General features: G+C 46.7%; 11 protein-coding genes across 11 annotated transcripts; 7 read left to right on the top strand and 4 right to left on the bottom strand.

Moving 5' to 3' along the window:
• Positions 1-968: 968 nt before the first annotated feature.
• On the bottom strand, positions 969-2,768 carry PAAG_11695 (hypothetical protein; the record flags this gene model as incomplete). Its single annotated transcript, XM_015847293.1, has 2 exons — positions 969-2,180; positions 2,697-2,768. 2 exons carry the CDS (start codon positions 2,766-2,768, stop codon positions 969-971), a joined length of 1,284 nt encoding a protein of 427 aa, XP_015703082.1.
• A 656-nt stretch (positions 2,769-3,424) lies between these two features.
• PAAG_11694 (hypothetical protein) lies at positions 3,425-4,369 on the bottom strand (the record flags this gene model as incomplete). The annotated part of the gene is made up of 2 exons (XM_002794488.2): positions 3,425-3,915; positions 4,003-4,369. 2 exons carry the CDS (start codon positions 4,367-4,369, stop codon positions 3,425-3,427), a joined length of 858 nt encoding a protein of 285 aa, XP_002794534.2.
• Positions 4,370-4,834: 465 nt separating this feature from the next.
• PAAG_11693 (hypothetical protein) lies at positions 4,835-6,874 on the top strand (the record flags this gene model as incomplete). Its single annotated transcript, XM_015847292.1, has 2 exons — positions 4,835-4,963; positions 6,605-6,874. 2 exons carry the CDS (start codon positions 4,835-4,837, stop codon positions 6,872-6,874), a joined length of 399 nt encoding a protein of 132 aa, XP_015703081.1.
• A 197-nt stretch (positions 6,875-7,071) lies between these two features.
• Positions 7,072-7,718, top strand: PAAG_11692 (hypothetical protein; the record flags this gene model as incomplete). Its single annotated transcript, XM_015847291.1, has 2 exons — positions 7,072-7,489; positions 7,546-7,718. The coding sequence occupies 2 exons, from the start codon at positions 7,072-7,074 to the stop codon at positions 7,716-7,718; spliced, it is 591 nt and encodes a 196-aa protein (XP_015703080.1).
• A 571-nt stretch (positions 7,719-8,289) lies between these two features.
• PAAG_03077 (hypothetical protein) lies at positions 8,290-9,372 on the bottom strand (the record flags this gene model as incomplete). Its single annotated transcript, XM_002794486.1, has 1 exon — positions 8,290-9,372. One exon carries the CDS (start codon positions 9,370-9,372, stop codon positions 8,290-8,292), a length of 1,083 nt encoding a protein of 360 aa, XP_002794532.1.
• Positions 9,373-10,108: 736 nt separating this feature from the next.
• PAAG_03076 (hypothetical protein) lies at positions 10,109-10,584 on the top strand (the record flags this gene model as incomplete). The annotated part of the gene is made up of 2 exons (XM_015844841.1): positions 10,109-10,288; positions 10,345-10,584. The coding sequence occupies 2 exons, from the start codon at positions 10,109-10,111 to the stop codon at positions 10,582-10,584; spliced, it is 420 nt and encodes a 139-aa protein (XP_015702047.1).
• An 822-nt stretch (positions 10,585-11,406) lies between these two features.
• PAAG_03075 (hypothetical protein) lies at positions 11,407-13,468 on the top strand (the record flags this gene model as incomplete). The annotated part of the gene is made up of 2 exons (XM_002794484.2): positions 11,407-12,307; positions 12,372-13,468. 2 exons carry the CDS (start codon positions 11,407-11,409, stop codon positions 13,466-13,468), a joined length of 1,998 nt encoding a protein of 665 aa, XP_002794530.2.
• A 1,485-nt stretch (positions 13,469-14,953) lies between these two features.
• On the top strand, positions 14,954-15,727 carry PAAG_03074 (hypothetical protein; the record flags this gene model as incomplete). The annotated part of the gene is made up of 2 exons (XM_015844840.1): positions 14,954-15,078; positions 15,433-15,727. 2 exons carry the CDS (start codon positions 14,954-14,956, stop codon positions 15,725-15,727), a joined length of 420 nt encoding a protein of 139 aa, XP_015702046.1.
• A 5,802-nt stretch (positions 15,728-21,529) lies between these two features.
• On the top strand, positions 21,530-21,709 carry PAAG_03072 (hypothetical protein; the record flags this gene model as incomplete). Its single annotated transcript, XM_002794481.2, has 1 exon — positions 21,530-21,709. The coding sequence occupies one exon, from the start codon at positions 21,530-21,532 to the stop codon at positions 21,707-21,709; it is 180 nt and encodes a 59-aa protein (XP_002794527.2).
• A 1,944-nt stretch (positions 21,710-23,653) lies between these two features.
• PAAG_03071 (hypothetical protein) lies at positions 23,654-23,935 on the bottom strand (the record flags this gene model as incomplete). The annotated part of the gene is made up of 1 exon (XM_002794480.2): positions 23,654-23,935. The coding sequence occupies one exon, from the start codon at positions 23,933-23,935 to the stop codon at positions 23,654-23,656; it is 282 nt and encodes a 93-aa protein (XP_002794526.2).
• Positions 23,936-24,503: 568 nt separating this feature from the next.
• PAAG_03070 (sexual development activator VeA) lies at positions 24,504-26,347 on the top strand (the record flags this gene model as incomplete). The annotated part of the gene is made up of 2 exons (XM_002794479.1): positions 24,504-24,651; positions 24,738-26,347. The coding sequence occupies 2 exons, from the start codon at positions 24,504-24,506 to the stop codon at positions 26,345-26,347; spliced, it is 1,758 nt and encodes a 585-aa protein (XP_002794525.1).
• Between the last annotated feature and the right edge of the window lie 663 nt (positions 26,348-27,010).

The raw sequence follows: 27,010 nt of genomic DNA, 5'->3' as shown, positions 1-27,010 counted from the left end.
CACAACGCTATGAGTCAGATGAGAGGATAGGTATGGGTTCTGAGGAATAGATAGGGCAGAGAAGAATGAAAAAAGGAGACAGAACTGGGTGGTTGAAGTCTGAAGTGCGAAGTCCGAAGTAATGAGATACAAGAAAGTTTTACTGGGGTCAGTTGATTCGACCGATGATGACTAATCACCCGCAGGGTACTGACACCCAAGGTCCACATCTTCGACGGCAAACTTCCAGGGCTCGTCGATGGATCGATCTATGATTCTGTCAAATGCAAACACTAGGTATGAAAAGGATGTCAGTAGGATGTGAGCTGGGACAGCTAACAATCATTTTGTGCATCCTTTTCTTTGGCTTTGCTTAAACGGAGTACTTTTCAATGATATAACTAACACAAGTTTGCACAAGTTGAATTTATATCATTTTGGTCTAGTCGTTATTTACTTCATCCCTAGCTCTTGTTGGAGCTTTGTCCTGAACATACATTCCCGTACATACATATTCCGCACCCGTCTGTTCGTATCCCTGATATCCCTTAATCTTCATAACAGAAAAATATTACCCGTATTATTCTATACATAGTCGACATTTCAAATCATAGACATATGAAGATTGCCCCGTTCAAACCCCGCTTAACGCCGCATCATTGACAAACAAGATTCAAGACAAATAGAGAAGAAATTGAAAATGAAAGGATGTTCGGGAAACGCTGGAACATCGACACAAATGGATGGAGATCTATTCGAGGACGATGCTTTGGAAATCAACCAGCAGAATTCAGAGAAGTGGAAAGAGGCCAATCAGACAAAGAGAAATCAATGCTTTGTCGATCTCGATCTAGATCTTGACTTCGACTTTGTCTTCGAATACTGTGACCGTTTCGTTCGGGGCGCTGAACTGCCTAAAGGAGAGGGGGAAATTGGTTAGCACATTGAAAGCAAATACCACTAAAACAAACTTCAAACGCCGTGGATGTCTACTTACTGCTACTGCTGCTGCTATAATCATAATAATAATACGAGTCCGAATATGTCGCCGAGCTTGGAGGACCATTCTGCTTCTTTTTGCTCCTCAATCCAAGGCAAATCGCCAATGCACCAAGTATAAGCCCGACACTAGTCCACTTTCCCATCCCAAACAAGCCTGACTTCTTCGACTTCTCGGAATAGGAGGAGTACGAGGCTGAGCCCGCAGGCGGCCGGGAGGGACGATAACCAAACCACGTACGACCCGGTGGACGATTGTCAACGTCAGAGAACGATTGGGTACTTCCGGAGCCGCTACTGCTTCCTCTCTTTTTTCCTAGTCCCAGCAGTGCCAGGATGGTCGTGATGGCGCCCTTGGCACAGGCGGAGAGGCAGATGAGGAATAACAGGACAACTCCGACTAGGACACCGATGACGATGCCTGCGATTGCGCCGCCGCTGAGTCTGCCGCCTGTGGAGGCCTGTGGAGGGAGAGGTTGGCCATCTGATCCGACAGGCGGGATGAAGGGGACGGCTGCTGTTGGGTGGGCGGTGATGGTTGCGCGGCCGGAGCTGGTTGGTCTGGTCGGAGGAGTTGGGGCGGGGCCAACTGTTGGTTCGAAGGGTGAGCTTCCCGATTCAACGCATCGGAGTTCGTCCGTGTTGCAAGCTTGGGCGGCTGTGCAGCATATTGTCCCGCAGAGGGACTCGCCGAGGTTGAGTTGGCATTGTACTTGATTTCCGGACGTTGGCGCCGTGATTAATCTGCTCCCAGTCGACGTGACTGTTACCAGATCTGTGCGGACGTATGCTGTTGTGAAGGTTTCCCATTGGCCGGAATCTTGAGCTTTCGCGGGGGGCGAATTGACGCAAACTGCTTGATTGTTAGCGTTGGTGGAGCAAGTTTGCGATGCGGTGCAGCATTCTTGGCTGTAGAAGCCGCATGGCGTGCAATCGCGGCTGGCAAGATTGAGGTTGAAATGGATGCGGAATGGGAACGATTGTGTCAATGGCGCTTGTGAGAGGATGGTTAAGATGGCTAAGGCGCATGAGGATATCCTGAGGCGCTGCATTTGGTTGTATTGAGGTTGAAAGAAGTCCAGTCTAGATCCTCGACTCAATGGGAGTCTATTGTCGTCTCTCACCAAGCACCGTACAAGTACAGGCCGGTTCGTAGAGCGCACGACAATCCAAATTGGGCCTCTTGAAGGCTCTGCGACAAACTGCCGGAGGAAATTTTAGAGGTGAGAATACGTGAGGTGGATAGATTTTCCACGAGCAACAAAACTTTCCCCGCTTTGACAGGTTTGGTAAGAGCTCAACGGATATGCAGAAAACGATACGACAAGAAGATTACATCAATTTCAAACCAAGGAAAGTAAAACAGAAGAAAGAGAGAAAAGACGAAAACAGGAAAAGAAAAAAAGCCCTCCAAACTTGAGGTGGTGGTGTGCTTGTCTAAGACCCAGCCCTTTCTTTTTTGTCCCGCCCAGCCACTTTTCTTATTACTACATCACTGTTCAGTTAGTTAGTGCCAACTCACCCAACCACCCTAATTTTGCAGCCAACACCGGCCCCCGTTGGGTTTAATAAATTTCGCCCTTAGGCACTTTAGTTCATAATTGCAGTTGCAGGAGAGCGAGCTAGAAATTCCCCAGCTGCGGAAGGGGGAAATTAATATTTGCAGAACAGACTGTTGTTAATAACGTTGGTGTCAGTTGTTCGTGCGCGGTGCTTACAGCTTCTGCGTCATCCGAAGTTTGGGCGGGGAAACTTGGTGGATGCCGACCGGCGACTTGCCGGCGTGGCATAACAGGAGATGGTCAGAAACATGGCCAGCGAATATGTCAGGGCAGACACATGTATTTTCTTTTGCCTCCCCCCGCCATTCGGCATGTACGATCTCTACTCCCGTACTCCACGCAGGCAGTAAATAAAGTGTCTTGATATTGTGGTCTGAGTTTGATGGGTCTGGGTCTTCCCGCAAAGGTACCAGCGCCGAGAAAAGCTAATATGCTGACTAATTCGTTCACTTCGATCTGTTTGCAAGTAAACACCCTTGATAAGGCTTAAGGGTGGGGAAATGGCTCCAACTTGTAGATTGACGCTATTAAGCCACAATATAATGGAGAGAAGACAGCAGAACCAGCAGAAGCCTGCCGGAGAACAGCCCAGTATCTAGAAAGTCATCGGCAGAAAGAAGTAAGGCATCATAATCCCGATTGTTCACATGTACAAGGCCAATATACATATTTGTGGTGTCGTATATATCTTAGCACTTAATATGAAAAAAGAAGAGGAGAGAGATAGAAGGGAAATAAAGCAGACGCTCGAAACCCGACGTTAACCAAATACCAAAGGAGAATTTAAAAAAAAAAAAAAAAAAATCAGAATCATCACAAGATAATCACCACATATAAGAACCAAATCATAGTGTAAAAAAGGGGGAAGAACACCACAATTAAAATCAAACAATCATCCCCACAACCGCAACTACAACCCCAGCCGCAATATCATACAACAATCCATTTCCACTCCTACCCCCATTCCGTCCAATCCCTCCAGACCCCACTCCATCCCTAAACGCCGTACAATACCCCACCTGTAACCCATGGCACGCAGCCGTGCTCAAACTCGAGCAGACAGACTGCGGATTCCCCGCTGTCGGCGCGTAACCGGCTACCGTTATCCCCTGCCCATTCCAACCCCCGACAGTGACGCCGTGCACACCTCCCAGCGCTGCCGTACAGCTGGAGAATTGCGCCTGGCAGCTTGAGTAGGCAGTGGTGCAGGCTTCTTGGTTGGAAAAGGTGGTTGGGATGACAGTAAACGGAAATGGGGCGCTGGGGACAACCGAGGCGGTTCCTGGTGTGGTGGAGGTTGGGGTTAGGGGTGGAGTGGTTGTCGCGGTGCCTGGCTGGGGGAACATGAAGTTGGTGGAGGTGGTTTGGGAGGGGGCTGGTCAGGTTTTTGGATATTTGTTACCAATTTTTAACAAGTTTATAAGATCGGGGTTATAGGGGAAAAGTAGAGATATTTGCCCACCTGTCAGTTTACCAGTACACATCGATCCGCTGGGACAGCAGGCGATGTGATTCGCATCGTCGCGCGAGCAGACGGCATTGGACTGGCAGCATGCACCGGCAGCACCTAGCAAGGCGCAGCTGTTGAAACCTGCCGGACACTGATTCTGGCGCCTTTCTAGTGCTACAGCCTCTTTTGCATTGCGACTGTCGATAAAGTTCGGATTTCCATCATCATCATCATTATTATTATTATTATTATTATTTCTGTCGAAGAGCGGTAGGTGGAATGGGGAGGAAGTGTCGGTGTTGTCGGAGTAATCTTCTCGGACAACGGCTCGGGCTGAGGTAAGGAGCAGCGGGAGGAAAGGGAGCGGGTCTAGTCGCATCCTTCGTCACGAGAAGGGAGAGAGGCCCGCGAGAGCTTGCTGGGTGATATATAAAATGTGTAGATGAATGTGAAGGAGGGATGCGCCGTAGGTGTGTGGTTCATGTGCACTTCAAATTGGAGTGAAATTCTCTATCCTTCATGTCAGCTTTTATAATATGTAGACAATTCCCAAACCCCTAAAAATTGAAAGCAGGGCGAAAAGTGAACAGCGACATTCACATATTTCGGCGGAGATGAATACAATGCGATTCAATTGATTTGCGAGGGCGATGTAAACAAAAGGAAAAAAGCCCATATACCAGATGTTTGACAGCACACGCTTGCCAAGATGTAGGTAGCCTGGCAACTCAATCTATATTATCATCAAAATCATCAATGAAAGATGAGTATGCAGTTGACATAAGTGATAAAAATTAAATTAAAAGTAGAAATCAAGATAAAATAAAAGAAGCATGATCTGGATATGTTCTCCAGAACCGAAAACCTGGCTCCCCCACAAACTGCCCAACCCGACTCTCATGACGATGCCACGGCAACCAGCGCCAAGTTCCAACAAGTCCCAGCAGCCGCTCGATATTCCAACCAACCATTGGTCTGGTCAACTTCTCTCTTGTTGGAACACGGCTTTTTTAATTTTTTTTTTAATTTTTTGATCACGTGGAGCAATTCACTGGGATAAGTTCACTTATCATGGGAGTTCATCACAGGAAAACAACCTCATGCTCAACATACATCATGACATATTTCTGCCTCTTTGGGTTAGGACATTCGCTAAGACTATCATGTCACTGAAGGAATTCACATTCGCCTCAGCCTGCTAAGATTCACTGTAGTCATGGCATAGTTAACCCCTATCCCCTTGTTGGCGATATCAAGCTAACAGGACTGTAATTCACGCAGAATTGAGGACCTTCAAATGAGCTTGGATTTGAAATACTGGAAAAATCTTAGCACCCAAATGAAAGGCTATTCTACCTGCATATGTACGTCACCTTCGTCGTCGGAAGACATATTCCGCACTTGGTTTTGGGGGGGTTATCTGGAATATGTCTAAACCTCGCATAATCTGAAAGTTTGCCATCATCCACTGAATGATACCCGTCCTACCGCGATTGCAGCGGAAGTTGCTGGGTCTCGATTTTTAGAAGTTTCAGAGTTAGCCCCTCACATGCAAACATTGCAAGTTGCCGGGCAATCTCGAGAACGTGGGAAACGGTCGCAATGAACTGGTGTGGTCGGCAGAACAACAAACGAAGGAATATCTCACGGAGAACATAACACATATATACCCATTACGCAAGCTTGCTTGCATGGAGGTACAATATGTTGGCTAGTTAAATGGAAACATCAGTCATGTCTTTTTTTTTTTTTTTTTTTTTTTTTCCTGAGCGGATTGAATGGATTTCGGGTTCATCTTTGCACGCTACCGCTGGGTGTCACAGGTGGGAATTGTAATGTCAGATGCCAAACAGTATTCAGAGCTTGCAAAAACAGACAAAGATGTTAAATGAATCTAATTATGATGTCTCTCCTCGCGAATTTAAAGTAGGTTGCATTCCTGCGAGCTTATCTGAAGATGGGGTTCGACGTACTATTTTCGACTTCTGTTTTACACACTTTTGCCTTTCGTATTATCGTCCAGCACTGCAACATTGATGCCATGGTAGTAATATTCCCTGATCTCGCAAACTATGGACGACAGTACAGACGAGTTGATCCGCCCCGAAGATTTTCCCCTTCCAAATACCTCCCAGGAGTCCCTACGCTCGCAGGAGTTAACAAGTTGGAACGTCACTCCGCCTATCCCTCCAGTTGTTGATGAAATGCACCAACTTGCATCTCTGTTATCGCTCGTCACTAGGCTCATCCGACTTTTCAAAGGGACTGGAGAACCGTATTGCTCCTTTTCCCATTGGCAATAGTAGCTTTTGTTAGCACCCTGGATGCGACCAGTTTGTCCGTTGCTCTGCTGGTGAATATAGTAGCGCTCATTCTAAAACGTTCCGAACATGGTTGAGATGCTGAACCTTGCTTTCCCCTAGTTCATCGCTTGAGAATTTAATTTAGTACCTTCCAGGCATTCGGGCGGGAATATCCTTTCTTCTCACGGCCGTCTTATTTCACCCAATACACAGGGAGCTCTCTGACATTTTCGGGAAAAAAGAGATTCATTATATGTGTCTCCTATATTTTTGCACGGGCGCCATCATTGTCGGCTTTTCAAGAAACATAGACACCTTCAACGTGGGGTCGGGCTCTCCAGGGAATTGGTGGAGGCAGTCTCGAGACCCTTTCCGAGATCATTCTCAGAGACATCACCACACCAGCAGAGCGTCCTGTTGCCCTAAGCATTCTTAGCTTTATCTGGGCAGGCGGTTTCGCATTTGGTCCTCTGATCGGAGCATCGTTCGCACAGCAAGCGACATGGCGTTGGATTGCCTGGATCAACCTGCCTCTCCCTGGCAATTCCCACCTTTCTGGTCCCAACATCCGGCTTGCTTAAAAAGCCAAAAGTGCCACTCCGACCCCGACTTACTCAAATCGACTGGTTTGGAATTGGCATACTTATTCCATCTCTCACTCTTCTCGCTTTCGCCATGACTTAGGGCAGTACGCTATACCAATGGTGCTTAACCGCAAGCGTTGCCTATCTAGCCTTAGGTATTCACTTCCTCGCCACGTTTGTTATTCGAGAAGCCCATGCCCGCAAACCTATATTTCCTTCCTGGCTTTTCGCGGACAGGTCAGAAGGCTCTTCAAGTTTATTTGGAGCTTTTATCCATGGCACAGTTCCTCCTCTCCGTCGTACTTTTCATCCCGATCTACTTTGAAAGTTTCTTGCAGCTGGAGCCTGTTCCTGTATCTATAGACATGCTGCCACTATGTACCATTATCTCATTAAGTGCTCTAGTAACCGCCTTCGGAGACTGGTACTCAAATCGCTACTCTGGCCCATATGGGCTGGTTGGTTCCTTACCAACAGCAGGTACCGGCCTCTTAACACTATTCAACCGCAAAGCCAGTAGGTCCAGGCGGCCGGGTCTCCAAACCAGTGAGGCCATGGGTCTAGGAATAATATTCCCTACTTTGATCATCTCGCTTCAGATGCGATCCGATGGTGAGCAGGCCGAAGACATGTTGGGAATTTTTTTTTTTTTTTCCCCCGCCAGCTAGGGGCGGTCAGTGGCGTTGCGCTTTGTTCGGGGATGTTTTCGAACACATTTTCGGCTGAAGTTGCAGAAAGAGAACCGCTTCCTAGAGGGCTTTCCCTATCTAGTGATGGAAATTCAGCGCTGGCTCTTATCCCATTGCTCAAGAAACTGGATATTTCTGTGCATGATACTTGAGGTTTATGAGCACACAACGAGAGTGGTATGAATTGCTAATGGTCGCTAGTGGATTGGGTTTATTGTCCTGTACCTTGTTCGTGAGTTGAGTGTGGACAGGGGAGAGATCGACAACCAGTCATTTTATTTCAGTAATGTGGGGTAAAAAAGCTGTTTCTTTCCTCACTTTCCGATATTCAGCATATTTAATATCTGAAATATTTAACGTGTGATATTTTCTACACTGCATCTGGTAACCATTATATATATATTTGCAACTATCCTCATGAATATAGTGGCATATGTTGCACTTATTTTGGCGCATGCTAATTCTCATTTAATCGTGTCAGTAATTTTTGGGAGGGGAGCAGAGTAGTAGTTGCACAAGAGGCTTAAGGATAAAATTCAATTGATTTGTTGCCTATTATAAGGACATTGTTGGGGGCCAGTCCTAGCGCTGTGAAAAGCAGACGGGAGACCTGTGGTCAAAATGCCGGTGACTAAATCAAGTGAGCCAGAGTCATAGAGAGACGACCAACTTAACAGATTCATCTAATTTAATCCGGTTGTCTGTGCTTGTGACGGAGAGAGATCAGTCCATATAGCCAGTATCATTCCAATGGGTGAGACCATAGGTGACAAGATCAGTCATAAGTCTGCCTCCCGCAGAGACTTCATGGTAGGAGCTGGAATCCTCCACGCCATCACACCCACCAGCCTCCTCGCTACAGTCTTTCTCTCCCCCACTACAAACACCTACAATGGTGGGCTTCCCATCGATATATTCCCACATAGGGCCTCCAGACCACCCTGGTGATGCAAATACTTTTGTCTCCAACTCTTTCCCAAGCCGTCCATGGTAATCAACATCAATGAGGCTGATATTTGACACAAGCATCTGCTCATTCCCCTGAAAGGCATCACTCGGATATCCGGAACTCCTCCATTGCTGGTTCATATAAAAATGCGCATCCTTCCTCCACTTTGTACCCATCCACCCAGTCCGGTCGCCAAGCGGTTCGCAGAGATGGCAGATAACGTAGTCAATCCCGGTGACGTTAAAGATATTTTCCACTCCTCGGCAACGCGACACGTATGAGCTGCCATATGGCTCATAGCCATTGCCATAACCTGGTGCGAATTTCATCCATCGATCTTTACCGTAGCCCCACGGAAAACAATGGCTCGCTGTGAGCATGAGATTCCTCCCAACCAATGATCCTGTACACCACCCTCCTCTGTCTCCTTTAAAACGCACGAAGGATACTCTCCCGATCGTGTTCCAGGGATAGGTTGTAAGATTCAAGACTTGGTCGCGATAGTATAGGCCTGTATTGTTAGGATTGAGGGTCGAAAGAATATCGGCATTTTCGGCAGCCCACGAAACTAGGATAGGATCGTCCACCCCGGCAGGGGGTTGGATCGGGCTGTATCCTAGCGTAGCTCCAGAATCTGCATCCAGAGCAGTGGTGTCCGCGGTTCTATTGACAATATCCCAAAATGATAAGCTCGTAACACTGTCCAAATCGATCTGTTTCAAATCATCGGAAACGAGGATTGGAATAGTGAAAGGCCCTCCGCACACTGTTTTGGAGTCCTTTAAGAGCGGTATGGCTGGAGCTGGGGTAAAAATAATAAGAAAGGTGAAGAGAGTGATGCGCCAACAGCCATGCATTGTACGCTTAAAAGGTGATATGCGATGGTTAACAAGGAACGAACGGAACAGGCGTCCACATCGCAACTGATAGAAGCTGAGTAGGTTAACAGTGGCATATTTTGAATAATAAATGGGTACACGCAATGTTCGTCCAGCAGCTTAGGTTCATAGCTGCAATCGAGTTTTCAATGCTCACTAGGGGATGAGAACAATATTGCACTTTCTTGGTTCGACGAACAGCAAAGCAGGCTATGCCGTCGCAGTGCTTTGGGGGTAACAGATATCCATAGTTCTTACCCGTTTCCCCCTCTCCAACGTTAAAGCATGTTTTATGTGCTTGTCGTCTTGCTGACGAGTGGGCTGTTTAGCTCAGGACATCTGAAGGTGGCTGTACCAGTGATCTGAAATACCGGACATACACGCCAGATGACGATAGAAGCAGAGGAAATCTAGTAAAAGAGAAGAAAATTGGTAAACAGAGATAAAAGTCCACCTGCATCTTCGAAGACTACCTAAATAGTCAGGTATGGAGGGTTATTGTGTGTAAAATGGATCTGCACCCTTTGCGGATGACACTGTTGTACATGCAGAATAGGGGGGATTAATGGTGGAAAGAGAATATACAAGAAATGGGCATGTTTTGGACTCCCGTTTCATACCTGTAAAAATCAATTAGTTAGCCAAAAGTTTCATGATGTAACTAGGTCGATCAATCCCTTGCGCCCAAACGAAAAGAAAACTGATCAACCTTGCCATGTTTCTCTGCGGACCTGAACTTTGGGACGCCTACAATTCCCAACATCCGGCGCACCCGGCAACTATGTTCTATGGCATGAAATCCACTGCCTTTCACGATGGAGCCCAAAATTACCCGCAACGCTTTAACCTTAAAATCACAGCAGCGGAATGGCCCAACAACCAGAGGGAACGCTTGGTATCTCTCTCTACAAAGCGACTCACCCTGACATCGTATAAACACCTATGATCCAGTGGGCCCTTAACGAAACTCCTGGCCCCATCCATGTTCAGCACGATGGAAACACCGGGGTTGACCACGGCCCCAACTCAAGAAGATCCCCAACCTCAGCCTTAGAGATGCCCTCTACTGCGAAGCAATGTTCCTCTACCTATCACCCTGTCTCCAGCCCTAGACACCGGCGCCTCAGATGGTATAACTGTCACGGCCACGGTCATAGCCGTAGTTCCTGGCAAATGCACACCCTCTCATAAACCCCACAGATCCCATCCCCGCCAGGGAATAAGCATCGGAAACTCGAGCACCAATAAGTTCGTAAATAGGTGTTGTGGTCCGGTGCGTTTCCAGATGGCATTTTGATGTTATTTCCAATGTACATAGGCCATGCAATTTTGAGGATGTTAAACTTGATACAAATTTGCCTCCAACATTTTCTGAAGTTTTCATTACATTCATTAACCGTCTCCTGAGAAACACTTTCATGCTTGCTTTCTGATCGTCTTGTGTTTATATAAACTGATAGTAAGAAAGTGGAGAGGGCGTGGCAAAAATCAGTTTAATATCTTAATAGAGTTTTTAGTGAGGAGCGAGTTTCAATGAAGGTAACAGAAAAGTTGCAATGTGCTGCAGCTATCCCTTGAAGTCAGAAAGATATCAGCGCTGCAATGACAAATCCCCTCAACTTTTGAAGCAGAATTTGATGTTAGCTCTTTGCTGGAATTCTCTTCTTTTTTCTTAACTTAAAAAATGAAACAAAGCATATTTGTTGGGAAGAGCCTCAGTTGATGATGAGTCAACACAACAGTTACCTAGTTAGTTACCTAGGTAGCAACAACCATTCACACAATGTGTTGTTTTCAAATTTTTGTTTTCAAGAATACACCATCCCAACTTCTTAAAAATTCTAGGTGATCAAGGTGAGAGGAAACATATCATCATATGAAAATTCCTTGCACATTCTCAGTTTCCATTGTCTACATGCCCCACAAGCGTACAGCCTTTGATTATGTTTAAAAAGAAACCAACTGTAAGGAGTTCCCTGTTATCAGTGACCCGCTCCACCCTGCATCATTGAGATGGATAACGCGTCAGTTTTTACTAACCAAAATCCTCAGTTCAAACCCCTCGCCCCCCTCCGCACTTCCGACCGACGGAAGATAGCGGACCAAATTATCCAACAATATAACATCGAAATCCCTCTAACATCTGCACCTTCAAACGACGGGCAGTCAGAAACTTCACAAAATGAAGCCGGAACTAGCCTCACCGCTCTTCGCAAATCTCTTCTCCCGGATAATACCATGTCTGGACGTTTTACAACTACAGCAGGACCCGATTTGAAACCCGTCTTGGGCACTATCTACGTAGGTTCGCATCCCGATGCCGATGAACGGATCCTATGGGTGCGGCCTGAACAGGGCGCGGGCTCAGATGGCCGCTTGTATCCCACGGTATATACATTATGGCATCACCCACAGCTCATCCCCCTATTACATACCCCCGGTTTGGTGATGAATAAGCTGTATGGGGGCGCAGACCTTATGACCCCGGGGTTGGCTAATGGGCCGCCGTTCGCCAAGGGGGCGGTAAAAGGAGCGATTGTTGCTGTGGCGAGTTTGGAGAAACCCAGCGTACCAACATTCGTTGGTGTTTGCGAAATCGATGTGGCAGGGTTGGAGCAGGTGCAAGGTGCGAAGGGTCATGCCGTCAGTGGGGTAACGTGGGAGGGAGATGAGCTCTGGAGCTGGGGTAACATGGGTCGACCAGGCCAGCCGTCTCCAGATCAAATAGATGGTTGGCTTCCTGGTGCTAATGAAGTGGGGAAGGATCTTGAAGAATTAACGCTAGAAGATGCAGATAAGAATGGAATCGATGCTGAAGGTGAAGGGGATGGTGGTGGTGTTTGGTTGGGTGGCGCGAAAGGCGAGGGAGAGGGCTCAGATCCAGACGAGCAATTGCCGGAACCCACTACTGAAGGTATCTTTCTTAGCTCCCAATTTCAGTTTCTGGTATCGGATTTGCAAATCTAACTGGAATACAGAGATTGACACGGCATTTCAAAATGCTTTTCTCTATGGCCTTTATCAACACAAGGTTGATAACCCATCCGCCTCTCATTACGGGTTATCATTCCCTATCCAACCATCGTTTTTGATAGCCAACCTCGTAACCCCATTCCTTCCAATCCATTCAGCTCAACAAGCTCAATTCTATAATATCAAGAAGACTTCCTGGAAAAATGTGAAGAAGTTTATCAAGCACCTAGATAAAGAGGGGCTGGCGAAGGCTAAAGATCGCAATGGCGGCGAAACAGTGCTCTTGGACGTCGATTTTGACAATGCCCGAGTCGTCAACTTCGTCCCTTACAAACTCCCAAAAAAGAGTAGCTCTGATAGCACCGTCAAATCCACCGACAAAAGCAAGACTGTTTCATTAGGTGGAAACAGCAAAGATCACGCAGTGGGCCAATCATTCACGGTGAAAACTCTCTATCGGCCAAGCGGAAAACTTATTCCCGTCTTATTTCCGCCTCTGTCGAACAGTGATATTAACAATTATTACACGCCTTCTGCTGTCTCTAAACAACTCAACGATTATCTGACAGCCCAAGACCCTCCCATCATATCCCCAACAAATCCACACATTATATCACTCAACCCATTCATCAGCAACACCATTCTATCCTCTTCGGTCGAGGATCTGGCTATTCTGAAACGAGGCACCATCCAGCGTGATGGAATTCTTCGACGCCTCCTTGAAAACCCTTATCTTTGTGCGCCTTATTACGCCATGCTGAAGCCTGACCAAACGCTCCACGACGTAAAACTGAAGGCCGGACCCGGTCCAAAAGTCACCGTGACCATCGAACATCGTGCGGGTTCGAAGGTAACCACAAAGATAACAGGACTAGAGGAGTTCGGCGCCACGCCGCAGCTGTTGGCGGACGAGCTGCAGAAGAGATGTTCGAGTAGTACAAGCGTTTCGCAAGCTGTGGGAGCGGCTAAGGGAATGATGAGCGTGTTGGTTCAGGGTGATCATCGAACGCTCGTTAAAACTGCTTTAGCAAGTCGGGGGGTCAAGTCTCAGTGGATAGAGGTTGTAGATAAATCTAAGAAGAAGGGCGGGAAAGGGAAGTGAGGGTTTCTAGTATCCCTTTGAAAGGGCAAAATCTCTACACACGAATATATGAAGCTCTTCTGCATATTACACCCATACACTGATGGTTGTTTTGGAGTCCTAGGAATACATTCTAGATTCTAAGATTTGGCAGGGTAAAGCTAACTTTATGATCTCCAAACCTTTCACATTGCCATTGTGCCAGATAGTCCGGGTTAGTTTGGTATCATCATATCACAATGAATAAATGAAATTGGAGAAGCCTCAGTCCTAGAAATGCCCCTTAAGAATCCCCTATTTCCAACAACCGTGGACGCAACTCAGAATCGCGTGATATGAATTAATGATGTCCAGTATAAATTCATGTTTCTGAATATGTACAACGTATGGTTTATGTTCAAAGAACGTAACCAAATCTTGTTCGTTCTCTGTAAATAAATTGATCCTGCTCCTCGAGCTCATTCCCTTGAGTGAAAACCCTCTCATCATTCTTTTCCCTTCCCCTCACCTGTTTGCAGAAATGCCACACGAAGCCAATGCGGCTTCACGCTCATTTCGAGCGCGAGCGAAAGTGTTGACCCTTATTAATTTTTGTATGGGGCTGCTCTAAATCCGCTAATATTTGCTTTTACAAGATGAAATCTGCCGTCTCAGTGCGGATACGGTCCGGATAGTTTTATGAAGTTCTCCAAGGGAATGAAGGGAATGCTTTGCGATCCACCAGTCTTCCGGGCTCATGGGCTCTGAATCCATTCTTCTGGCTACTTGCCGTATCCCATACCCAGTAAACAAGGAGACGCGAAATACAAAGAGCCAGCAGCGCCATGGATTCCAATGATAGTCAGAGGTATGGTTTTTCGCGAAGTGTATTGTGCAGTTAAGAGTAAGTCATTGGCACACTAGCCATATTCCAAAAGATCAGAAGAACCCCCAGTTTCTCAAAGTACATTTCCCTGAAACTAAATGTTAGCCGTCAAAACTACAGAAAAATTGGCATGCTAGCACGGAGAGAATACCAGCTGGTGATAATGAGTTCCTGGCCCTTAGAGCAGGCATTCACGTAAATGAAATGCGCCATGAGCAGGAATCCGAGTTCTCTAATAACATAACCAAACTCCTCCAACTGCCTTTATGAGGCACTCAGGGGGGAAAAGGGAAGAGGAAGTACCGTGGAATGCGGACTTGGAGAAAATCTTGAAATCCAACAATCCAAAAATCTGTGGATTGAGTTCTGCTCCCATGGGAAAAGTAATTAATAAAAGAAGTCACAGAGAGCCGAGAAGTAGTAGTCTAGCTGCTTGCCCCCTCAATATGCGGGTAGTCGCTGTCCCTTTCCATACACGCTGGGGAGAAGGTAGCCAGTCCCTTCCAGACCGATGAGTGTCCATTATATACCCCAGGCTTTGCGGTGTGGGAAAGCATGGGTACATGTAAGGTGGGCGAGGTGCGTTAGAAACTCCCTAAAGCTTTGTCCTTCTGGGGTTGGAAATTGACCCACCGCAGAGCATGGCTCCGATGTACATGTGGTACATGATGGTCAGAGACCCCAGAATTATGGCACTGGCGCCGAATGATACGCCTCCGAATTCAACTCGGAATCATCATTTGCGTTGGACTCGAATGCCTCTTTGGTTTTTGGCATCCCTACCAAACGCATGTCGTTGTTAGTTTCGCGATTCATCACATTTTTACAATGCTGAAGCTTCTCTTGATATCATGTAAAAAATTATTATACGAAGGCACCTATCGTGCCGGGCAGTAGGTAGATGAAAGATTTAAAAGGATTGTTAAAACGCACACTGAGCCTCTTCCGACGCCCTCAATACAACGACACGCGGGGTTGTTTTTCTTTTGCCAATTTTGAACCAGGGAGCACAACACGCCTATCAGCATTTTCAACAAAGTAATAGCCTCTTTATATCGACCTCAGACTATAACTTTATGAAGCCCTAGGTTCATCCTTATCTACTGCTAACCTGTCGCAGGATTCCGTGGCCCGGAAACAAATCTCCAAGCTCCGTCATAACTGTTAAATCAACAGCACCCCGTCATCAAGTTGAGTCCGCCGCGATTCTGTTTGCCGTGGACTCCGTGGGCTTTTCTACGGCGGAGAAAACTTGCAGAAATGGTAATGTTATTTCAACAGCGAACGATAAAAAAGACTTTATCGAAGAAAACATGCAGTTTTCAGGCAAATCGTACATATTTATGGCTCAACGTCGACAAAGGGTGAATATCCAGGAAGCTGATAAGCCTTTGGCAAGGATACAAGCGGAATAGAACTCGTCAACAAATCCAACATTAAACTCTTCAATTCCAGAGGGATGGAGATATCAAAACACGGTCCTTGTTAGTAATTGTTAAGCCATTATCGTGGAAAGCTCGTGTTTGACAAGATCGTCATTACCCGCTTTCAATCCAGACTGTTGGGATGATTCCACAACCGCGAGGGGGAACTTGGGTTTCAACTCTAGGTTACCTGCAGATTTTGAGGTAACTAGCGAACTGTTCAAAAGAATGCATGCAGCCCTCCAAAATTTTATCAAACCACTGAGCGATAAATTAGAGTGATCGGATGGAAATATTGGAGGACTTCTGCTCAGAAGAACGGATTGGTAACAATGAGGCTGTTGTCCGTCGGCTGAAATTTATGACGCAACGCCGGAGGCCACAGACTTAATCACGACTCGATATAACGTCGACAACAGTCATGAGACAACACTCGGTACGTGCGCCAAAGAAGCCTTCAGGGGGAATTCTCTGTCCACTGGCAACTTTCATCCCCACCAAATTTGCTTTTCGTTGGGTGATTGGCAGAACTCTGGAAACCCAAAACAGCCAAGGCGACAACTATTGTTCACGAAAAACAATGTGCTCCCAAACGGCGAGCTGCGTTTAATATCAAACTAGCATCGATCTGTTTGACATTTGATACGTGGGCAAGGGACCGCCACGCTTAATTCATTGGACTTAGGAGCACCGGGTGGACGAGAGGAAACCGCGAAAAACTCTTCGCTCGGGGAAATCTCCGCTTCTAGAAGAAAAAAAGAAAAGAAGAGCATTATTAAATGAGTCAGGGACCCTAGATGGAGTAAGGTCTTTCTAGGATTTTTCGTATGGACAACGATGTGCACTTCAGCCATGACCTGTAATTCGACAACTTGCCGGTGTGAAAAGAGCCGAGCTGGAAAACAACGGGATTGGCATTCATTGAAGTGATAATATATTGCATGGGACCTAGAAAGGGCTTTAAATCATATAGAAAACTTGCGAGCCTCAGAACAGAGTCAATTAATCATGATAAAACATAATCTGAGAAATGCACCGCGGTAAACATTGTTGGAATCATATTGATGTTAAAATCCTTCCTCTAGAAATCAGCCGCAATGGAAGATCGGTCAATATCCAGCCGTAATACCATATAATGTTTTGGCGGCCCATTTTTGAGAGGAAAACGCAGTCTCTCAAGAGGTCCAAGCAACAGATTTGTAAAGCCGGAATTGAATGTCTTCGAACTTCCAAGAAGACGAAACCCCTGAGTGGTCACTTCAGTCTCACACTTGCAAGTTGCTGTCTTGTAACTAAGAGGAAATTTAGGCTGAGATATCTCAATTTTCAGCAGTGATATCAACGCCTCTACCTCGGTCCCGCGTTCTGCTCTCGTCAAATAGATATTCTGCCTACGGAGCGATCGAGGAGAGCTGAGGCGAAACGACAGCCGGCATCTGATGTAACCATATTCCGCACTTCGTCAGACTTGCTGAACTATTCTAGTGTTTTCTTTCGTTAGCGGAGCACTACGCTGCTAAGTGTGTAACTAGTTAACTAGTTATCTAGTTAGAGATTCGATGCTTACCTAGAAATGATATGGCGCCTCGCAGCAATATTCCACTTGCGCCCTCGCGCTAAGTCTCAGCTCGTGGTTAATTTTTTGTGATCAGTCAAAAAAAAAAAAAAAAAAAAAAAAAGAAAAAGAAAAAGAAATAAAACCGGTCAAAATGCCAAACTCCAAAATTGAAATTGGTCGTCATTGTTAACTCTGAGAACTGGAAGGCTATCTCGACCACCACGTGCTTCATGTGAAGGGCACTTATCAACTTATTTTATCTTGTTTCATTTCTTTTGCCTTTGCTGCATGCATTCCTTTGCAAGGCTTCGACGTACAGAAATACTAAAATAAGGGGCAAGGTTAAATTACTGCCAATCGTGTCTGGCCGTAACTATCGAAGATGCTCCTCCTACGAGCCAAAGATTTGATATCGATCATGTTCGCCTTTGGCGGTTTCTGCTTATCCTGCAACTTTGGTGGCAAGTTTCAAATCCATGGATGCTTTCGTTGATGAAGGCATGCGAAACACCATTGTCATTGAGCATGGCACGGACTGCATGGCTGTTTGTTGTGGCAGATAAATGCACAGTGACGAGCGATTCTAAGGATTAATAGATTTCCACCGGTAGAAATCCTCTAGTTCAGCCAATGAGGACGATTTGGTCTTCAGTTTCTCTCGATGTTGATATTGTTGGTTTCTTGAGGCTTATGCGGATATTGGGGCATCCGAAGACCTGGATGCTGATTCGTATCCATGGAGGATTCCTTTCTCCAAATCGGTCCACTCTGGTAATAATAAGCTCAAGTCAAAACCTCTATTCCTACAAAACACTGCAGCTTGGCCTGAAAGTCGACATAACAAAGGCCCAATTGTTAAACAATTGCCATTCCAAAGGGAGATCTACACCTCGCTATGCCGCATGGCACAGAAGAAGGAACCCAAGCTTGAGAGAATTTTCCCGGTTGCCAGTGTTTGCCGTTGGTTGATGTATTTCGGTTTTAACCACACTATCTGTGGACATCTCAGATGGGCCAGCGGCTCAGACCCAGTTCCTTAACCAGCCCCGATAAAGTCCCGCTGCTACGGCCATAATATGGAGGAGCCATGTACCAAATCCGTAAGCACGGCGGCAGTCGCTTTTCCTCGCCTAACGAAAGTATCAAGGATCTGTGCTGTCGATCGGCAATGATACCAAAGGAGAATTGCCTATCAGCCAGCGGCACGCCCTGTTGGCAAACACGATAATTACCCCGGAATAATGGGATTTCAGGAAAGTTCCCTTTGCGCCTGACGAATCAGCCTCAAGTTCTGGAATCGCTGCAAATTTTCTGTCTGTGGCTATTAGCGCCAATAACTCAGAAGAGTTCGCAAGCTTTCTATAACGGCTTTGCAACGATGTCCGATTTCGATAAAAGCTGAGTACCCATGAGAGAAAGGAAAGGTGACGTGGACCGCTTAGTTTTACAACTGTTGCTGACTTTACAAAGCCGCAATCCTGTCTCCGCTGAGAATGAGGCACAATCAGCATGCTTTTCCTGCCATGGGTTTTTATGATTCTTCAGGGTTTTATTGCAAATCCAGATACCATATTGGTTAAACCGAGGCGGTGAGCTCAGAGGGGCTTACTGTGCCTCTTCTCCAGATCAGATAAACCAGGTTGATGTATTCCGACAACCACAGCGTCGGATCAGTTCCTTTTGCAATCCAACAATTCTTTCCCTCGCTTTGAAGACCCGAATCAATCCAGGTTTAAAGTCGCAGGGTTACCCGACGGTGAGGACCAAAAGAGAAAATCAAGAGAATCACTCAACAAACATAACCATAAACATATCCACATACATTCCCGCTCAGGGATGTTTTGAGTGGAGAAATGTGGGTTCGTTCTAAGCTGAAAATCAACCAGCGGCTCAAGGAGGACGTTTGAATATCTCCGGTTAAAATCAAGAATGAACCGGAACATAGATAAAACCTCCAACACTGGGTATGTGAGCAAAGGGGCTACCTCCCACGACGGACCTGATGGATGTAAAAAGCGTCATCAACATCTGGAAAACCGCCAGATACCCTGAGACAATTTGTACGTGATGAACTGACCCTTTTGGCGGAGGGCTATTCAACAAACCAAGTTACCGACAGCAAACTCCAAACCATAGAAAGCGCAATTTTTGTCACCAATGTCAGCTCAAACTTTTGATTCGGCCTAATAAGCAAAGGTGCATGGTTTGTTAAAATTCCAATAAACTTTTTCTTTCTTTTTTTTCTTCCAAATAGATGAAAATAGGAAGGTCGCCTGCGTATCTCTGTCAACGTCAGTGTGCTGATCACGGACCAGTAATGTTCTCACAAGGCAAATCCATGTCTATCAGAGGAAGACCCTGTCAATTTCTAGTAGTGACACATATACACATAGTGCTTTAGGCCAGTTGATCCTCAAGAAAGTCGTCCTCATTCTAATGAAAGGGTTTGGTGTCACACTTCAGGGAGAGCGAGAGCGAGAGCAAGAGAGTGAGAGGCAGAATCCGACTGAAGCTCCCTGCATACTCCAATGTCGAATGGCTTGCCCCGCTGACAGTTACACACCAGGTCATTTTCGCCAGACGACTGACATTGCTTATACATTTGTTGATTTTAATGCAGTGCACTGAAGAATTGATGCATGGATTAAGGCAAATAAATTGACAAAGGTAGAGGGGGCCTGTGAGAGTTATTTTTTTTAGTGGTAGAAAAATTGATTTTTTTGATAGCCCTTGATTTTCTTGCTTTTTATTTTTTATTTTATGTTGAGATATATAAATGACGAAGCAAAATGAAAATGGGCGGAAATATCAAGGTAGAAAAGGGAAGAAGTGACTGGTGGAATTGAATTGGACTGTGTTTAGCAGGTTGAAATTGTCCTCTGGTTACTCTCTCCGTCGTTGACTTTCCGGCGTCCGACAGAGTGAAAGAAAGTTATGCATGCATCCATTTACATCTCCACGGCGAGAGAGCTACATGGCACCAAGTAATCACCTGGTCTCTCAACATGTCCACCTTCGTCACTCACCCACCAGTGAACATCGCATGGAGGCTTCATTGGATGACGAACCAACTGCCGATTCTCCAGGAACAAATACCGTGCCACCAAATGGCCGCTTGCCCCACCACTGCCAGAAGTTGGGATCCATTTTAACAGTCGTGCATCGGATGTATGTACTGTGCAGATGACCATAGGGAGTGAAATGGTATTGACATTGAAGAGGGGTTGTGAAAAGGCAAAAGCGTGGTTCAGATTCGCCTACAAAATGGCTTCTGTCAAGGAGCATGTCATGTGCGTCAGAGGCTTGAAACGCCTTTCGCACTCACGAAGGCGGGTTTTTTTCCCCCCAGTTTGGGCAGATAGATGGATAACATATACGCTTTGAATCGAAGGTAAAATCTTGCTATCTGAGTTTATAAAAGTAGTCTAGAAGCTCGACGGAGGGTTTTGGCGAAATAATGAGATCCATGAGGGGGTGGTGGACATGCGTATCCTTTCGTTGAGGCAGCTGCGGAGTTTGGTAGCGATAAATGGCGATCAGTTGTTTTGAGTTATGATAAGATTTGGAAGATGGTGAAATATTTCAACAGATGGCAAGGAGGAATGGAATGATTTGACAGATTTTGCCCTCCGTCGCAAGAGACTGAAAGAGAAACCATTAACCAATTCCGTCATCATATTTCTCCTATTCAGAAATAATATGCATAATGGCGCTGGTGCTTTATTGAAAATATAAAAGCATCTGTCGATACTCAATATGGAAAGAGAATGGAGTAGGGGTCCACGTTATCGATTCCTCCAGTGAGGGAGGACAAATGGTAATAACTCCGCAGAGCCCTGCTGCAAAGGCAAGGACTCCGGCGGCTACTTTCACCTCAGTCAATCGGACATGTTATCTATCGGGAGAGGACGTGATATGATTGATCTTATCTTGTTTGGAAATCCTTATGAGATGATGGACGGCTCGGCACCCTCCCGCCTATGTACCGTTGATACGTGTATGCAAAATGAAACATCTCTTGGTCGTCTACTGCGGCTAGGGAAAGCGGCATCATGCTCCTGCACATATTTCAATTTTCAACTGTCTGGCAGCTGTAGTGCGACCAGAAAGCGCACAAGAAAACATTGACATTTATTTCAACGGCTTCGTAAAACTGTGCCCAATGAGGGAGGGATGTTTGTGTGGTTTTCTGTGATGTCGCGATCGTGGCCACCCAGATACCTACCTAGGTACACATGATCGAAACCCTTGGGGAAGCAGGTTTCAGAAATTATGCTGTCAAGTACATAAGAACGGCGATCGAAGGCCGAAATGAAGAGATATGGGTGAAAGATGGAAGGGAGGGAGAGGCGCAACTTGATGGAACCGTTTCGGAGAAGGCTGGACCTATGAACGTCGGCTTATTCAGACCCTGAAGAAGCAAAGATCAAAAAGGCACACTAAAACCAAACCCAAAATAGAAAATAAAATTTCACGCAACAAAGAGAAGCTCGAAAAATGCCGCCAAAAAAGTCCAACCAAGAGAGAACTCTGCCGAATAATCGGTGATATTCATGGATTGTCCTTAGTGGCAGTTTGATCGAGCTGGTTGAGATTTATTACATTTTACTAGCGTACGATCTATCGTACTGGCTAGGAAAGCCAGTGCTGACCCATCCCCACCCCAGCAGTGATCACGGCCTGGTGGATTGGAGTGGAACTTTTAGCGGCTGGGCAGGCATGCGTGGATGCAGAGTGGCTGCAGCAGGGAGTTGGATTGCAGGTCGCTGTAAGCCTGTAACTGGCTTGCGGAGTCTAGCGCAGTGGGCCCCCCGGGGGGAGAGGGGGGGGAGGGCGTTACTTTGGTTACTTTCCCTTCCCCCCCCCAAGTTCTCCATTGCTAGTTTGCTCAGGAAGGCTAGTCCTTTTCGTCGGTGGCTGAACGATTATACTTGGTACTAGTAGATACTATTTGCAGGGAGGTTGGTGATACACCCGGTCGGCTTGGCCTGGGAGAAGCGAGAGCCGAGGGATGTGAAAATGGGCCCCGCAACGAATCAGAGTGGAAAGACAGAAGGCGTTGGTTGGACTGCGCGGGTGTGATAATCCGGAACACAGCCTAGCATTCCTGGCTGGATAGAGGCGAGAAAAGGACATCTGAGAGCGTGGCTTGTATTATTGAGGTGGTCCGGGGATTTTCTGCTATGGACTGCGTCAAGCGAGTTTAGCAAGTGGTATTTAATCGTCCCTTGTTCGGTGTTGGTCGTAATATGTGGTGGTTGAGACTTATCATTCATCCTGACCTGACGGGCGGACAAACACCAAATAATAATAATACCATTGGGGTCCAGAAGAAAGAAAAAAAAAATAAAATAAAATAAAATAGATGATGCAGATAGGGCAATATTGACTTTCACACATTCAAAGAGAATAAAAATTTTCCCTTCTTTTCTATTTAATATTAACATTGCCGTTGACCTCGTAGCCACTGTGATAGCGTGGAAAAGTTAAAGCAAGAAGAATTTGAGATAGTCGGCGACCATGCCGACAAGTGGACAGATGTTGGCATTGTGGACGCCGAGGGTTGCAGCAACCACCTGCAGGTGAAGGAGGGGCATTGATTTGCTGTGGCATTGTGATGTTGGACCCGAGGGTTTGGGAATAGGAATTTTGGGCAGACAATTGACCCAGTGGTTGAGTTGCTGGAAGAAAGAAAGATGAGACGGCGGAACGTGGTTGTGGGAAGAAGAAGAAGGGACTCACATCATATCCTGTGTTAATCCATACTTTATTGCTTTATTTTATTCATTTTCAATGTGGATATCAAGCATCATGAGTGATGGGCAATGAGACAAGGTTGGGGAATAATAAATAATATGGAGGAGGTTTTTCAACGAGCACGCAGGCGGCAGAGATTCAGGTAGCGATCGCTGATGAGATACATCATAATCCTCATGTCGACATCGTCTCGCTCTTTTCACAAAGCACTCCATAGTTACTGGGACGTACAGGACGTACAGGACGTACAGAACATACGGTCTAAAATACTAGACGCAAACTTGGGCGTGCTGGTGGAAAGGAGGGGAGAGGGGATGATGGGTTCGTTCCCGCCTTGCTGTGACTGGCCAGCACGCACTGCTGTCCAGCCTGTGCCCGTCCGTGTCTGGAGCTGCGAGGCGTCGCTGGTTGACGAATCGCGGGCTCTCTACACCACGAGTTCCCCGGGCCTGTCCCCCGGTTCAGGCGGTTTCTCCACCCACTTCCCCCCGCAGGGATTTCCCCCCTCCCTTCTCTCCCCCCCCTCCGTTCTCTCCCCCAACCAAAGTTCCCGCTAGCCTAGGACCTCTTAGACGTGGTCCCCGAAAAACTCACCAGTAGAGTTACCGCCGGCGCTTTACCTGGCGCCGCCATGTCGCTCGATCTCCTGTCGTCCTCCTGCTCTCTCCCTCCCCTTGCTCGCCTCTCGTTCCCGCTCTCTTCTTCTCTCTCCGTTCCCCTTCGACTCTTTCATTCTCTTCATTCTCTTCCCTCTTCCTCCTGTGTATGGAATCTATCCTTGTGTTGACAATAGTGACATACCAACTCGGACGGTCCCACCACACCATCCATTCTTGAGCTATCATCCAACTATCGTCAGCCTCATCAGCAGCAGCAGCAGCCATTATCGCTCTGGTTGAAATTGATCATGTTCGAGAATTAACACATCCACCTACCGTCTCTTATATCTATATCCCCCAATATTCCTTCTTGGCCCACTCGCTCGTTTCGATCACGAAGTTCACGCCCAACGTCGCTGCTTATGCAGTATTTGTGTCGCTGCTGATAATCCATTTTTCCCATTGACTGTCATTGGCACACCGACCCTTCTTCTTGCAGTCCATCACGCTTTTGAAACAATCTAGCTGCCTTATTCGTTGTCAGATTTGGTTATTATTTTGTGTGTTTTTCGTTGGTTTCACTGTACGTGAAGTGGTCCATATTCCTACTATATATCCTAGCGGTTTTCCAGTTTGCGAGGACATATTTGCGAGATTTGGAAATCCTAGGCACTTCCAGGATTCGCCTTGGTCTTATTCCCTTTCTCGTCGAATACGTAGGAAAGCAATTGTGTGCGTGTGTGTCTGGGTGGGTGCTGTTGCTTGAAGCATCTGACGACTGACCGGGTTATATATATATATATATATATATATTCTCAGCATATAGTTTGGCAATTCCTGAATATCGCCCGCCATGGCTACGAAATCTTCTATTCTACACCCTCCCAACGAGACCGAAAATAGTGTGTCTCGCGTCACCCGGGAGGGTAAAATGATTACCTACACCTTGACAGTCATTCAGCAGCCAGAACGTGCCAGAGCATGTGGTGCCGGAGCCAAATGTAAGTCGTGGGAGAAAAAATATGCAGATCAGGAAACCCAGTCGATGATATTTTCATTCTACTTGGATGCTGACCATTTATATCAGCTGCTGCGGATCGTCGACCAGTTGACCCACCTCCTGTGGTTCAACTGCGTATTTATGAATCGGATTTAAACGACCAACACAAGACCGATATCACTTTTGGCTATAACGCCAACTTTTTCTTGTTCGCGACCCTCGAATGGGCCCGTCCAATTGCTCATGGCAGAGTCCAGACTCAGACTCCTACTTGTGCAGCGTTGACAGGAGTTCCTGTTGCTGGCATTTCGTATCTAGATCGTCCACACCAGGCGGGATACTTCATTTTCCCGGACCTTTCTGTACGGCATGAGGGTCTCTACCGGTTGAACTTCAACCTCTACGAGGAGATGAAGAACCCCAAGGATGCAAGTAAAGGTGCCCCAATGATACAACCCCAGGGCTATCTGGCAGCACCCAACCCTTCAAAGCTCCGTTCGCCAAATCAATTTCTTGATTTCCGTTTGGTCGTTAAATCGATCCCCTTCACCGTTTACAGCGCGAAGAAATTCCCGGGTCTTGCAGAGAGTACTTCGTTGAGTCGCATCGTAGCCGAACAAGGCTGCCGTGTCAGGATCCGTCGTGATGTCCGCATGAGGCGCCGCGAGTCTAAGACCAGCAAGGCCTATGGTGGTTACGATGACAGACATATGACCCCCGATCCTTACCCAGGAACTCCCGTCGAACGGCCTCATTCGACGAGCCATGCCTCCGTGGATGACCACTACAGATACTCCGCAGGCCCTTCCCGTGTTCAACCGAATCCCGAATATGGCTATCACCCTTCTTACAAACAACACTCTCCAGTTCCAACTGCCCCGCCACATTTATACTTTGCTTTTGGCGCTAATCAAACACTATGCCATGGACCTCCGCCACCGACAGCCGCTCACCAAGCTCCACCCCCACAGGCCCCCTACCCTTCACCTCACCTTGGCTATGCCCACACACGCCAAGTCTCGGCAGGCTCACCAGAATATGACTCCCAGCAGCCAAAATATACCTCATACTCTCCTTCAACTCCTCATTCAGATGTCTACGACCAACGAAAGCCCAATATCCCTCTGACTCCGTCCATTGATACCCCGTCCAACCCACCACCTATGCCTTACGAACCACGCGTCGCAGATCCAAAACTATACATACCATCAACTCAACTCCACGCAGCATCTCCGCCATCTCTTCCATCGCCCTCCCAGACCAGACCAACTCCCGTCACCATGTCTCCAACCACACTCAACCCCATCTCCGTCGAAATGGACACGTCTGCCATCCTCCCCGCACCCGAACCCGAGAAAGTTTCGTACACCTCGATCCGCACTGATGGCCGATTGCTCTTCACCAACAAATCTGGCCCTTCGAAACGAACTCGCGATTCGTCAGACCAGGACGAGCCGCTGCGTAATGGGCAGCGACCTGCATCTAGCGACGACAAGTTGGGTGAGTTTGGCGAGACATCTGGTTCCGATGATGAGCTCATGAAATATCGACGAGCCGATGGGAGGATGATGGCCAAGCAGCGTGTGTTGATGTATTGTAACGGAAAACCGGTCCATGCTCTTCATTCTTTGCAATTGTTGCCTCGTGGGCCGGAATTGTTGTCTCGTGGGCCGGAATTGTGTGCTGTTGCGGAGTAAATAAGTCGACACGTTTCTTGGGGCAGAGGTGCGGGTGAGGATGGCTTCTTGCGGGCAGATATTTGCGGATCGGATCTATGATCTCAATTTCCTGTCTTTCTTCTGTCCCTGTTGGTACAAATGGGGCCGCTGAACCCCTCCTCTCTCCTGGTGACTGCAAAATGATTCCAACAACCAACAAACAAAACTGGTCTGTCCGTCAATCTTTTGATACATTGATAAAATTGACCTTCATCTTACCTGGCATCGTCTATTATCTCACATACCTTTTCTCCTTTTTAACCCCTTATTCCGGCTTGCGTTTTTGCGCTTTTGGATTTCCTTTTAATTATTTACCCCTAATCAGTTTTAGTCCATAGGTTCTCTTTTGCTTCTACCTTGATCATTGCATTCCCTCAAGGAAACTCTGGTGTTAATATTCTATGTTATTCACTTCTGTCGATTTGTCTTGTTTCCTTGGTTTGGATCTTGCGTGTCTGGAATTTCGTCGCCTCTCGCTGGAATTAGTCTACTACGCATGCATATCCACCAGCACGCGCGATACCTTTTTTTTTTTTTCTTTTTTTTCTTCTTTTTTTTTTTCTCTCTCATTATCATTTCAATTTGAAATCTAACAATTGTTTGGAGGTGGGTTGAGGAAGCAGATATATATTCATATTAAAT

The sequence above is a fragment of the Paracoccidioides lutzii genome, assembly GCF_000150705.2.
Source record: "Paracoccidioides lutzii Pb01 unplaced genomic scaffold supercont2.8, whole genome shotgun sequence".
NCBI classification, from domain to species: domain Eukaryota; kingdom Fungi; phylum Ascomycota; class Eurotiomycetes; order Onygenales; family Ajellomycetaceae; genus Paracoccidioides; species Paracoccidioides lutzii.
The sequence above is the reverse complement of the archived record's forward strand: the minus strand, read 5'-3'. Positions and strand labels throughout refer to the sequence as shown.